The 14,146-nt window shown below is 36.5% G+C and overlaps 1 protein-coding gene across 1 annotated transcript in view; it reads right to left on the reverse strand.

The window, feature by feature from the left end:
* Nucleotides 1-5,853: 5,853 nt before the first annotated feature.
* The window catches only part of GNAI1 (G protein subunit alpha i1), an 83,255-nt gene continuing 74,962 nt past the window's right edge, over nt 5,854-14,146 (reverse strand). The window contains exon 8 of the mRNA XM_081079881.1: nt 5,854-10,032. Within this exon, the coding sequence (XP_080936007.1) occupies nt 9,842-10,032 (191 nt within the window). The 3' untranslated portion in view covers nt 5,854-9,841. The remainder of the gene's footprint in view (nt 10,033-14,146) is intronic.

A 14,146-nucleotide genomic window follows, 5' to 3' on the forward strand; every position in this document is an offset into this window, starting at 1 on the left:
CTATTCCATGTATTGGAACTAAAACTAAAGATACAACTAATTAAAAAAAAAATTAAAAAAAAAAAACCTCAGTTTTAGAGCATGTATTTTAAAGAGTGTATTGCTTTCTTTTATTATAGCTGATGTATTTGAAGTAAGAATGAAATAGCCTCCTCCCCGCCCTCCGCCCCCCATCCCCCACACAGACACAGTAAAGGCCATATTACGTCAAACCAAAGTATAGATTTTTGGAACTGGCACAGTCTTCAAATGTTAGCTTTTTCTCCATGGTATCTGCTTCTCTAAAACTTGGGAACTCTTCCATGGAATGCAAATAGAGTTGTTGTGGGGAAAAAAAAAAGTTTTGCTTTTCAAATAGAAACATAATGCAAGATGTTTGAATATTTTATATATTCCAGTAGTTACAATGTAAGAAGACACACGTGGAATTTTAATGATATATTTAATTTAACTCGATATATCCCAAATGTTAGTTTAACATGTACATTCTTTTTTTGTATAAGTCTTTGAATTCGTGTGTGCATTTTACACTTGCTTGCAGCCTCTGTCAGTTTGGACTAGCTGCATTTCAAGTGCTCTGTAGTCACATAGGGGTAGGGGCTGCTGTGGTAGCTCAGCTCTAGTGTTTGTAGAACAGCGGGTTAACACACATCGATTTCTTCACTGCAGGATTTTCCTACCCACTGACATGTTCTTATCCACTGGCACACTTCTTAACTTCTGCTTAGGCAACATCATTTGGGACATGCTGAGCTACACCAGGTGGAACTCTTATGTACAACTTCTTTAAGTCACTGGATTTTGAAGACATGGCTAACAAATGATTTATAGTCCTGGAGTTTACTACCATCTCTGCCCCTAACTAGGTAGTCAACATACAACAGATATTTAACCTTTTTTAATTTGTCTTCTTATCTGAAAAATGGAACTTTTACTGATGACATTGCAGGACAGCTCTGATTACTAAATGAGAGCAGTAGTAAAGCACCATGAGAGGTATCTGGCACATAGTAGGCACTCAGTAAATGTATTATGTGTGCATTTTTTCTTTATATTTTTGATATTAGAAGGGGCAGTTTATCTGCAATAAGAGATCTGACAATTACATTTGTGAACTTGCCACAATGCGCTTACGTTAGCAGCACTGTACAAACAGCTCGGTAAAGTTTCTTTTTTTACTGGGGTGATGGTTGTCAGTAAAGCTACATAGGTTTCAGGTGTACAATTCTGTGATACATCTTCTATATGTCACATTGTGTGTTTACCACCCAGAGTCAGTTCTTCTTCCATCACCATGTATTTGATCCCTTTTACCCTCATCTACCAACCCACTACCCTCTGGTAACTACTAAACTATTTTCTGTGTCTATGAGTTTTGTTTCTTAGTTTGTCTTGTTCCTTTGTTGTTTTCTGTTTTATACCTCACATGTCAGTGAAATCATACAGTTCTCGACTTTTTCTGTCTGACTTATTTCTCTTAGCATTATAATCTCAAGATCCATCCATGTTGTTGCAAATGGCACAATTTCATCTTTTCTTATGGCAGAATAGTATTCCATTGTGTATATATACCACGACTTCTTTATCCAATTATCTATCAAAGTACACTGGTTGTTTCCATGTCTTGGCCACCGTAAATAAAGCTGCACATATATCTTTACAGATAAAAGTTTTCAGATTTTTTGGGTAGATACCTAAGAGATGGATTGCTAGGTCATATGGTAATTCTATTTTTAATGTTTTGAGGAACGTCCACACTGCCTTCCATAGCGGCTGCACCAGTCTGCATTCCCAACAACAGTGGATGAGTGTTCCCTTTTCTCCACAGCCTCTCCAACACTTGTTACTATTTGTCTTGTTGATGATAGCCATTCTGACTGGGGTGAGGCGATATCTTATTTGCATTTCTGGTTTTTATTTGCATTTCTCTGATGATTAGTGAGGATAAACATTTTTTCATATGTCTATTGGCCATTTGTATGTCCTTTTTGTCTATTCAGGTTTCATAACCTTGGTGTATCAGTGTCTCACAGCTGTGTTCGTGTCGACGTGTGGTGGTGTCTTGCTGAGTGGTGTTCATTATTGTTGTTGCGTGTTTTTGTGTGCTGTCGTGAGAATGTCTGAGCTTGAATTAGAGCAATAAACAAACATTAATTTTTTTGTTAAACTTGGCAAGAGTGGAAGTGAAATCAGGGACATGTTAGTCCAAGTTTATGGGGATAACGCCAGAAGAAAATGGCAGTGTACAAATGGATTAAACGTTTTTCTGAGGGGACAGAACACATCACTAATGAAAAGAGTTTGGAGTGACCAAAATGAGCAGAACTAACAAAGACATTGCAAAAATTTGTTGAATTGTTTGTCAAAATCATTGGCTGACTGTGAGAAGCATAGCAGACAAAATAAACATCAATAGAGAAACAGGAAAATCTTAACTGAAAATCTTGACATGAGAAAGGTATGTGCAAAAATGGTCCTGAAGAAGCTCACTGATGAACAAAAGAAAAGGAGAGTCAAAGTTGCCAAGACTTTTCAGAGAATCTTGACTATGCTTTGGGCCGTGTTATCACTGGTGATGAAACAAGAGTGTACCAATACGACCCTGAAACAAAGCGTCAAAGTGCACAATGGAAGTCAGCCAATTCTCCATGACCAAAAAAGTTTTGTCAGTCCAAATCAAGTGTCAAAACGATGTTGCTAACCTTTTTTGATATCAGAGGGATTATTCATTGTGAATTTGTACCAACTGGACAGTTAACCAAGTTTACTATTTGGAAGTGTTGAAAAGGCTGTGTGAAAAAGTTAGACGACCTGAACTTTTCACCAACAATTCATGGCTCTTGCATCACGACAATACACCAGCTCACACGGCACTGTCTGTGAGGGAGTTTTTAGCCAGTAAACAAATAACTGTATTGGAACACCCTCCCTACTCACCCGATCTGGCCCCCAATGACTTTTTTCTTTACTCAAAGATAAAGGAAATATTGAAAGGAAGACATTTTGATGACATTCATTAAGGGTAATGCAAAGACAGCCCTGGTGGCAATTCCAGAAAAAGAGGTGTTCCAAAATTGCTTTGAAGGGTGGACTGGGTGCTGGCATTGGTTTATAGCTTCCCAAGGGGAGTACTTCAAAGGTGGCCGTAGTTATATTCAAAAATGAGGTATGTAGCACTTTTTCGAGGCTGAGTTCGCGAACTTAATTGAGGATGAATTCGCGAACTTAATTGTACATTTGAAATTACATATGATTTTATAGTTTTGAATGAATCCTACATTAGCAAAACTTTTCAAGTAACTAAATTTAGAACTATGTCATTTTAAATCCTCACATAGAAGCCTTAGGTTCAGGAGATCAGAGGTGGCAGTCTCCGAGGGAGGAAAGGGCACTTTATACTGTCTCTACATTTTCTCTCCACCTTGAGTCAGAAAAACTCTTTAATTATTAGTCTTTAGATGAGCTTCCCTTTCAAGAAAAAAAACACAGTTAAAATTAATTGGTATGTAAGAATGGAGTGAAATGTATGTCTAAGCCTGCAAAAATTTCTATTCTTAAAGGTCAATTGCCTTGTGAAGTAGGTTGCTATGAGAAATGGTGACTTATATTGACAGGTACTAATGCTTGTAAAAAGGGAAAACATATGTTATAATCCAGTCAAAAGCTGCAAAACAAGTCCTGCATAAATAAATGAATTTGTTCCCTGGGATGGTCTGCACTCTGCAAGCTACAGAATTGGTAATTCAGTGCTATTTATTTTTTTTGCTTAAATTAGTATATTTTTATTCATAGAAAAAGAGAATTTTAAAGCTGAAAGGACCTCAGACAGCTATTCCTTTTTCATTTATATTTTTATTGAGATATAATTGACATATATTTGTTTCATCAGTACAACATATTTAATATCGGTACATATTAAAAAATGATCACAGTTTGAGGTATGACCAAAAATATGATGTTTAAATTAAAAAAAAAATATATATATATATATATTACAATAAAAGCACATTGCCATTAATTCCTCTCAAAATACTCCCCCTCACTCCGAACACACTTATCCCATTTTTCTTGCCACTTTCCGAAGCAGTTCTGGAAGTCTTCTTTTGTGAGTGTCTTTACTTCATCCTCCATCATGACAATGCTCCATGTCACACATTGCTTCTGGTATGGCAATTTCTGTCAATAAAAACATTACAGTGTGTCCTCATCCACCTTATTTACCGGATCTGGTATCATGTGCTTCTGGCTCTTTCCCAAAGTCAAAATGACCATGAAAGGTAAACCTTTTGAATCAATTCAGGACATCAAGACAGCCATGACAGCACAACTAAAAACACAAAAGAGGACTTCCAGAACTGCTTCAGAAAGTGGCAAGAACGATGGCGTGTGTTCAGAGAGGGAGTATTTTGAGGAGGATTCATGGCAATGTGTCTTTTACTGTAATACTTTTTTTTAAAACATTCATCGTATATTTGATCACACCTTGTAAGTGTAGTTTACATACATATTTTTTTCGTATGAGAACTTTCAAGATTTACTCTTAGCAACTTTGAAATATTGCTATACAGTATAATTAACTATAGTCACCATGCTGCACATTGCATTCCCAAGACTTATTTTATAACTGCAAGTCTGTACCTTTGACCAGCTTCACCCATTTTGCCCAATCCCCATCCCCAACCTCTGGAAATCACAGATTTGTTCTTTATCTATGAGCTTATTTTGTTTTAAGATTCCATATACAAGTGAGATCATACTGTATTTTTCTCTGACTTATTTCGCTTAGCATAATGCCCTATAAAGGTCGAACTATGTTGCCATAAATGGAAGGATTTCCTTCTTCTTCTGTATTACTGCATATAGAATATAGAATTAATGCATATATTGCTTTACTGCATATATATATATATGCATATACATATATATGTATATGTGTATATATATATATACATATATATATATATATATATATATATATATATATGTATGTATATATATGTATGCCCAGGGGTGCCGAAAAATGTATACAAGTGGACACAAGCAGTTTGCCATAATCAGAAGTGTCTGGATGCTGATGGTAACCACTTTAAGCACCTCTTGTAACTGCAGAAGTCAAACCTGACTTATACTCATCTTTTGTTATCGGTATATATTATTACAATTTTAATAATTTTCCTTTCTTAAAATATGTATACTTTTTTTCGCACCCTCTGTATATCACGTTCTTTATCCATTCATCCATTTATGGACACTTAGGTTGATCCATGTCTTGGCTATTGCAAATAGTGCTGCAATAAATATGAGGGTGCAGAGTTTTTGTTTCCTTCAGACATATTCCCAGGAATGATATTACTGGATCATAATCATACAATTTTGAATTTTTTGAGGAACCACATTCTTTTCCATAGTGGCTGCACCAATTTACATTTCCACCAAGAGTGCACAAGGGTTCCTTTTTCTCTGCATCCTTGCTGACTCTTGTTTTCTTGTCTTTTTGACAATAACTATTCTAACAGGTGTGAGGTGATATCTCATTGTGGTTTTGATTTGCATTTACCTGATTAGTGATGTGAAAATCTTTTCATGTACCTGTCAGCCATTTGTATGGCCTCTTTGGAAAAATATCCACTCTGATCCTCTACCCATTTTAAAACCACGTTGTGTTTTCTTTTGCTATTGATTTGTGTGAGTTCTTTATATTTTTTGGATATTAACCCCTTAGCAGATATATGATTGTCAAATATGTTCTCCCATTCCGTAGGTTGCTTTTTCATTTTATTGATGGTTTCCTTTGCTGGGCAGAAGCCTTTCTGGTTTTAACTACTTATTTTTGCTTTTGTTGCCTTTGTTTTTGGTGTGAAATCCAAAAAAATCACCAAGACTGATGTCAAGGAGCTTGACACCTGTTTTATTCTATGAGTTTTATGGTTTTATTCTATGAGTTTTATGGTTATGTTCAAGTCTTAAATCCATTTTGAATTAATTTTTGTTTATGGTGTAAGATAGTGGTCCAGTTTTTGCAACAGCATTTATTGAAGAGACAGCCCTTTCCCCATTGTAAAATAATTGGTCATATACGCATGGATTTATTTCTGGGCTCTTTATTCTGTACCATTGATCTCCGTGTCTTTTTATATGCTGATACCATATTGTTTTGATTACTGTAGCATTGTAATACAGTTTGAAATCAATGAGCAGGCCACCTCGTTTTGTTCTCTTATGTAGTTTTACAGTTGACCCTGAACAATTTGGGCATTAGAGGTGCTGACACCACTGCAATTGAAAATCCACATAAATTTTGACTCCCCAACAACTTAACTAAGAGCCTACTGTTGATCAGAAGCCTTACTGAGAACATAAACAGCTGATTAACATATATTTTGCATGTTATGTATTATATACTGTATCCTTACAATAAGGTAAGATACAGAATAGAAAATGTTATTAAATTGTAAGGAAAATACATTTACAGTATTTATTGGAAAAAATCCACATATGGACATGTACAGTTCAAACATGTTATTCAAGGGTCAACTGTAATCTAAAAATGTATTATGGTTCAGATAAAGTCAGAAGGTGAAACTGGGGGTAGACCACTTATTTTCTGGAAATAACGCAGCATTCTTTGGCATTCTATGACAGACATGAAGTCGGAAATCATAGGTTTGAAACCTTGATCTGATCTTTCTCAAGTTAATTTTCCTCTATGGGCTTTTTTCATCTCACAGTTACTGTTGGCTTTCAGCAAGAACATATGAACTTCAGTCAGGACTTTTTCAGTAAGAGATTAAACCTGAATAATTAAGTATAAAACGAGTTTTTCAGAGGGTATGAAAATGAATGAAGGGAATCTTAGGCATCAGAACAGCTTTAGGAACATTAGGAATGGGGTTGGGACTATGACTGGTTCTGTTCAGGTCCCTTGCCCAGTGACAGGAGGACTGGTGAGGCCGAGCCTATGGCCAGGAAGGTGAGAAATGTGACTGGCAATCCTACCAGAACCATGCAGTTCCCAAAAGGGCAGACTGAAGGACAAATGCCAGTTGAATTTACGAAAGATACCACAAAGTGCTAATAAAAATGGTGACATTGACACAAATAGACATTTCCTCCCACGTTCTGGGTATTGTTTTAAGCATATCTCAAGTAGTATAATGCTTGGAGGAAAGCCCCCAGCTTTGCACAAAGCACTGTTAGGATGTAGTGTGGGAGAGAAGTAGGAATGTAGTGAAGTAGGCTCAGATGATGAAGAGCCTTGAAGGGGAGTCTACGTTATTAGGTTGCAAAAGTCATTGAGGTTTAAAAGGTTAAAAATAATTGCAAAAACTGCAATGACTTTTGTACCAACCTAATAATTTTATTGAGAAAGTCAAAGCCAATGCAAGTCAATGCAGAGAAAACAGAGAAAACAGCCACAATTCTATATTAGGATAACTAACCTGGATTAGAGAAGGGAGAAATGGGGGTGGGGTGGGGTGCAGAATATCATTAATAAGACATTTCAAGTGAAAGTTAAGCAAAGACCTGAATTCAGTAAGTGGTCCTGGGATAGAAAGGAAAAATAAAACAGAAAAAAACATGGGTGAGGCACTGGACAAGTAGAATTGTAAGAAATGGTGGTTTATTAGAGATGGGTGAGGACTAAGGAGAGTTGTAAATGGCTAGAAAGCACCCTACTGAGGGATTAAATGAATGATGGCACCGAGTGGCTATAATGGCAGTCAGGGGATTAGAACTGATTTAAAGGGAGAAGGATGATGAATTTGGTTTTCGGCATCTGGGTTGGAGCAGTGATAAATTCTCAGCAGGAGATATCAAGTAGAAATTCCAAATGTGATACCAAATCTCATGAAAAAAATTGGGACAGGAAGCAAACACTCAATCTTCTGCAGTAGATGAAACTGAAGTAAGATAGCACAGATAAAAAAGAAATGAACATACTATAGACTGATACTTAAATCCTAATGCAAAATGTGTTTAGCCAACAGGTTTGTAAAATTTTAAAAATTTAAATTTATTGGTATTTATCAGTAACACAATTACACAGAATAAAGTTCAGAAATTCATCAATGATGATAACCAATATGTGCTTCTTTGTGGCTTTTGAAACCGTATTTCTTATGATTCAAATTTATTCATATAGTTGAATTTCATACATACCTTTACAATATGGATATTATAGGTCTTCAATTGGTAAAATTAATTAAAACATCTTTCATGAAAGGCACATAAAGAATCTAACACATTTAAGAAATTTTAATAATTTTGAATTTCTTTACATTACAAAGAAAAGCAAATCCCCCAAATGAAACAGATATAAATGTAGTTTGTGTTTACCCATCCACACATATACACATACAGTAACAAATACACTTCAACAAAATTCAACAAATGACAGCATGTAGCTAAACTTAAAAACTACTTACCCATGAAGCTTATTGAAAGGCTTTTTCAAGATGAGTGAAAAAGGCAAGTAGGGTGAGGAATTTTGATTAAACAAGGTCACAAGACACATCGTGAATAATCAAAGAAAAATGACTATCGAAGTTCAGTATCTAGCTGATATGTAACACTTATTTGAGCATACATAACAATCACTGACTTTATTAAATACTATCACTAATTTTCTAAGTGTAATTGCCTGTTTCATTCTCAGAAATAGTACAATTTTGAAAAGAAATTTAAACTCAAGAAAGTGGAGGAAATTTGAATAACGTAAGGGAAAAAAGTAATTTAATATAGTGTGATAATTAAATTTGAGACTAGCTGCATACATAAATTAAAAGCTTGCATTATATCAGGAGCAGAATTAAAGATCTTTCTTGTTATCTTGCAAACAAAGAGCTATCATATATGCTAGGTACAAGGGATTTCCCAAAGGAAATACACAAATGAATGTCTCCAAATTCATTATGCTGACATATTTTTTTACGCCTAAAATCTCTCACCATCCACCTAAACTTAGTTATAAATAAAATGGCAGTTATTTAAAATATATAAAAATTAATCTGGCATCACCTTTAAGGTTAATGCATGAATACCATCCAAATATTAAAATTCAAAGTGAAAACAAACCAACTGAATAAAAATTAAGCATAAGATAGTATATCCTCAAAATATGAAAATTTAGTTTATACCAAATCTAATGTAGAATCAGATCAACATGCACTCTTAAAAGAAAACATGAAATGCACATAACGTTTAAATAACTGATTTGAAGGCAGGAATATTCAATCCTCTTTTTGAACATTAAATTTAAAGAACAAATCATGTTATTAAAATAAACTGTGCAATGTTTGTACAAATAACATTTTTATGATTACAAGTATACATATAGTCAAGATAAGGGCTGCAATGTGTCCTAATATTACTGTACTTAAAAATTTACAGGACATGAACATAAATAAAGCTGTTTGAAACTGGCACGCATGGTAATAGTCTGTCATTCAGTACAAAGTACTTAGTGTATCTGTTATTTCCAAAACCATCACACTAGAATTGTAAGTTGCCACTCTTAAAACCTAAAAGTAATGTGGAAAAGTAAAGTTATAAATAAATGTATACATACATTTGCATATTTACACTTACGCAGAAATCATCAATACACTAGAGCCTAGCTTTAACACTGTCCTGGTTTCACACTACCGGACCACCTTTCACATTTAAGAAAGGTCCTTCTGTTCACTTTCAGTCAAAAAAACAAAACAGAACAACTTTGGTCAGGTCCCAGATACATTTGCCGTATGCTACATTCTGTGTTGCTGCAAGACTCTAGTTTAGGGAGATCCACATATAAGTACTCATTTGGTTTGAAAATGCATTTTCCCATTAACTGCAAAATTCAAAAGAGACCACAATCTTTTAGATTATTTTTTATGATGACATCTGTTACAGCATCAAAAACAAACTGCACATTCTTAGTATCTGTGGCACATGTGAAGTGGGTGTATATTTCCTTTGTGTCCTTTCTTTTATTGAGGTCTTCAAACTGACATTGAATATATGCAGCTGCCTCTTCATATGTGTTTGAGCCTGAGATGGGAAAAGGAAAGAAACATAAGGAAAAAAGTTAAAATGAGTATACAACTAAGCAAAGTAAACCTTAAAATACTGAAATCAGTTTCATACATATAAAATAGGTGGACTCCATAATTGCAGTTTTCCTTCTAGAATGAGAGAAACTATTTCTTCTAAATGAAAAATACCCATTGTTTTTCTCTGTATGTGTCTCTGTGTCTATTTGTTTTGCTAGATGGATGGGAAAGAAGGTGAAGGAATTAGAAAGTACAAATTGCTAGTCACAAAATAGTCACGGGGACATGAAATACAGTATGAGGAATATAATCAATAATGTTGTAAAGATTATGTGGGGTGTCAAATGGGGACTGGACTTATCGGGGGCCCACTTTATGGACTAGATGTGTACATGCCTGCCCACTGTGCTGTACACCTGAAGCTGGTGTAGAGTAATACTGAATGGCGACTACAATTCTATATATAGTCACAGGATGTGAGGTACAGCACAGGGAAGATAGTCAATGGTACTGTGACAGCTACACACCATGTCAGAGGGGTAGTAGACTTGGGGGAGAGGGGTTATCACTTTGTGAGGGGTATAAACAATAAAAGAGAGAGCAATAGAAAATATTAATCACATCTGTCAGGAAAAAAAAAAAAAAGAAAAATGCCCAATGTTAACTAATTTTAATGACTATAAGTTACCGTTAAAAAAACTCCCCAAACCAAAAAAAACGGTATTTCATATGATCTTTGTTTTTGCCTCTGTCTCCCAAAGCCTTTCTTCCTCTCCTTTGTACTCCACATCCCAGCACTGACCCACTCATCTCTCTGACGGTGGCAGGTTATTTCAGTTCTAGACTAGCCATCAAAAAATGCTGGCTGAATACTGATCTGTATTTTTTACTCGCTTTCCTATTGCACATTCATTAGCATTTCTCACTCATTTTTATTAGAAAATTGTACAAGCGTTTAAAATGTGGTTTATCGGCTATGAGGTTACAAACAAGTGAATGTCACGCTCCTGCTTTCAGGTAACTGACTAAAGACTTCTGAGTACGAACACTCCAGAAATTGTCTGGCACTATCTAAAAATAATCGTGTGCATACTCTGTGACCCAGTAATTCAGTTTCTAGATGTGCCCTTGACAGAACTATATACATTTGTTCACCAGAAAACAATTAAGACTCTTAACAGCAGAACTTCTAGTTGTGGAAATAATCCAGCAAAATAAATTCTGGTATATTCATGAAACAAGCTGTTCTACAGTAATGAGAATGAAAGTACCATGGCTACACACAATAACACGAGTAAGTTTAATAAACATACTGATGAACAAATAAAGCCAGATACAAGAGTATATACTGTATGATTCAGCTGATGTTTAGAAAACAGAGAAGTGTGAGAAAAGTAATCAATGAGGATAAGTCCTAATAATGTTTACTGTGTGAGTGTATGTGAGGAGTTTGGTCAGTCAGACTGGAAGGGCCACAATGGAGTATCTGAGAACCCGGAAATATCCTACTTCTTGACCCGAGGGGTGAATATATCAGTATTTTCACTTTTAAAAACTCAAAATCAGATTTATATTTGTGTGTGTATGTATATATTTTATATATGTACATATATAATACTTCAATCAAATGTTCATTTGAAAAAAATGGTTAAATCTTTTGCAGTAATGACACAAAATCATTTGCCTGGCTTCCAGGTCCTCTTAATACTCAGTCTACTCAGTACAGCTGCTCCGAGACCCTCTATTCTACATGTGAGACTCATACCACGTCATGAGGACGCAATATACAAACTGCCACCTATGACAGAGCAGTGCTAAGCTAGTCCTCCAATCAGCTCACCAGTTGTTTCCATATGGTGGCTACTGTAAACAATGCTGCAATAAATGTGAGGGTGCAGATATCGTTTTGAGTCAGTGCTTTTGTTTTCTTCAGATAAATATGCAGAGGTGGACTTGCTAGGTCCACCTAGTACTTGTTTTTAATTTTTGAGAATACTTATATTATTTCTACAGTGGAGTCACCAAAATTACTATTCCCACCAGCAGTGCACAAGGGTTCTCTTTTCCCCACATCCTCCCCAACACTTATTTCTTGTCTTTTTGCTAATAGCCATTATAGCAGGTGTGAGGTGATACCTCACTGTGGTATTGATTTGTATTTCCCTTATGTTCAGTGATATTAAGCACCTTTTCATGGACCTGATGTCTATTTGTATGTCTTCCTGGGACAATGTCTACTTAGATCCCTACCCATTTTGTAATTGGGTTTACGTTTTTTTGCGATTGAGTTGTATGAGCTTTTTACATATTTTGAATATTAACCCCTTAGCAGATATATGGTTTACAAATATTTTCTCCCATTCGGGATGTTGCCTTTTCATTTTGTTGATAGTTTCCTTGCTGCACAGAAGCCTTTTAGTTTAATATAGTCCTAGTTGTTTCCTTTCGTTTTGTTGCCTTTGCTTTTGGTGTCATTCCAAATAGTCATCCCCAAGACAGATGTCAAGGAACTTACCACCTATGTTTTCTTCTAGGAGTTTTATGGTTTCAGGTCTTATGTTCAAGTCTTTAATCCATTTTGAGTTAATTTTGTGTATGGTGTAAGATACTGGTCCAGTTTTCTTTTGCATGTGGCTGCCCAGTTTTTCCAACAGTATTTATTGATGAGACAACCCTTTCTGCACTGTATATTCTTGGCTCCTTTGTCACAAATTGACAGTACATGCATGAGTTTATTCCTGAACTCTCTATGCTGTTCCACTGATTTATGTATCCGTTGTATGCCAATACCATACTGCTTTGATTACTATAGCACTATAATGTATTTGAAATCAGGGAGCGTGATGTCTCCAGCTTTGTTCTTTCTCAAGGGTGCTTTTAGCTATTTGAAGTCTCTTGTGGTTCCATACAAATTTTAGGATTATTCTTTCTGTGAAAAATGTCATTGGAGTTTTGATAGAATTGCACTGAATCTGTAGACTGTTTTGGGTAGCCTGGGCATTTTAACAGTTTCTTTCCTTTATTTGTTCTTTAATGTCTTTCATCAGTGTCTCAGAGTTTTCAGTGTAGAAGTTTTTCACCTCCTTGGTTAAATTTATTCCTAGGCATTTTGTTCTTTTTGATGCAATTGTAACTGGGCCTGTTTTCTAGATTTCTCTGATAGTTCACTATAGTGTATAGAAATACAACAGAGTGAAGGAACCAAGATGGTGCAGTAGGTAAACACTATGTTTACCATGTCTCACAACCACATCAGAATTACAACTAATCTACAAAACAACCATTATTGAGAATCACCTATAACCAAGCTGAACTGAAGCCTTTCAACTAAGGACATGCAGAAGAAGCCACCTCCAGACCGGTAGGAAGGTCAGAGATGTAGAACGGGCTGGTCCCACACCTTTGTGTGACCATTAAAGATCGGGAGAGCTATTTTGACTGTGGGGGTCCCTCTCCATCCCCTAAAAGGGCAAGAGATCCCACCCCTACCCCAGGGGTCCAGTGCCGGGGAGACAAGTCCCCATAATTTCTGGCTGTGGAGAGGGTAATTGAGTGAGACTGAGTACAGCTGTATTCACAGGCGCTCCTCTTAAAGGGACTGTGCACGGGCTTACCCACCAACATATTCATTCGCTCTGAGCTCCAATGCTGGGGCAACAGCTGGAAAGGAGGCAGGGACAGATGGTGGGGAATTTAGTAGTCTGGCTTGGGACGGGGGCTGGAGAGGCCACTTTCTCTTGGATGGAGGAACTGGTGGAGGCTGTTATTTCTTTGTTGAGCCCTCCCCTTTCCCTGTGTATAGACGCAGACGGCTGCCATATCTGAATCGTCCCCGCCATTAGTTTGCCCCACCCTGGCGATTTGAGACCTGGCCCTGCCCTCCTTTCGGGCACACACTGCTTCCAGCAGCTTTTTCATACAGACCGTCTGCCTTGGCTTAAGCTGCAGACTTTCCTAGGGTCTCTCAAAGGTTTGCAGAACCCAGACAAGCAGCATCTGGCTTGAGCGTATCCTGTACCTCTGTCTGACCAGCCGTAAGCTGGCACTAGTAGCAGCCAGCTTTGGTTTGCAGCTTGGCCTCTTAAGGCGCTTTCAAGCACAGCACGGGTTGG

Source organism: Rhinolophus hipposideros, assembly GCF_964194185.1.
Source record: "Rhinolophus hipposideros genome assembly, chromosome: 18".
In the NCBI taxonomy this organism is placed as follows: Eukaryota; Metazoa; Chordata; class Mammalia; order Chiroptera; family Rhinolophidae; genus Rhinolophus; species Rhinolophus hipposideros.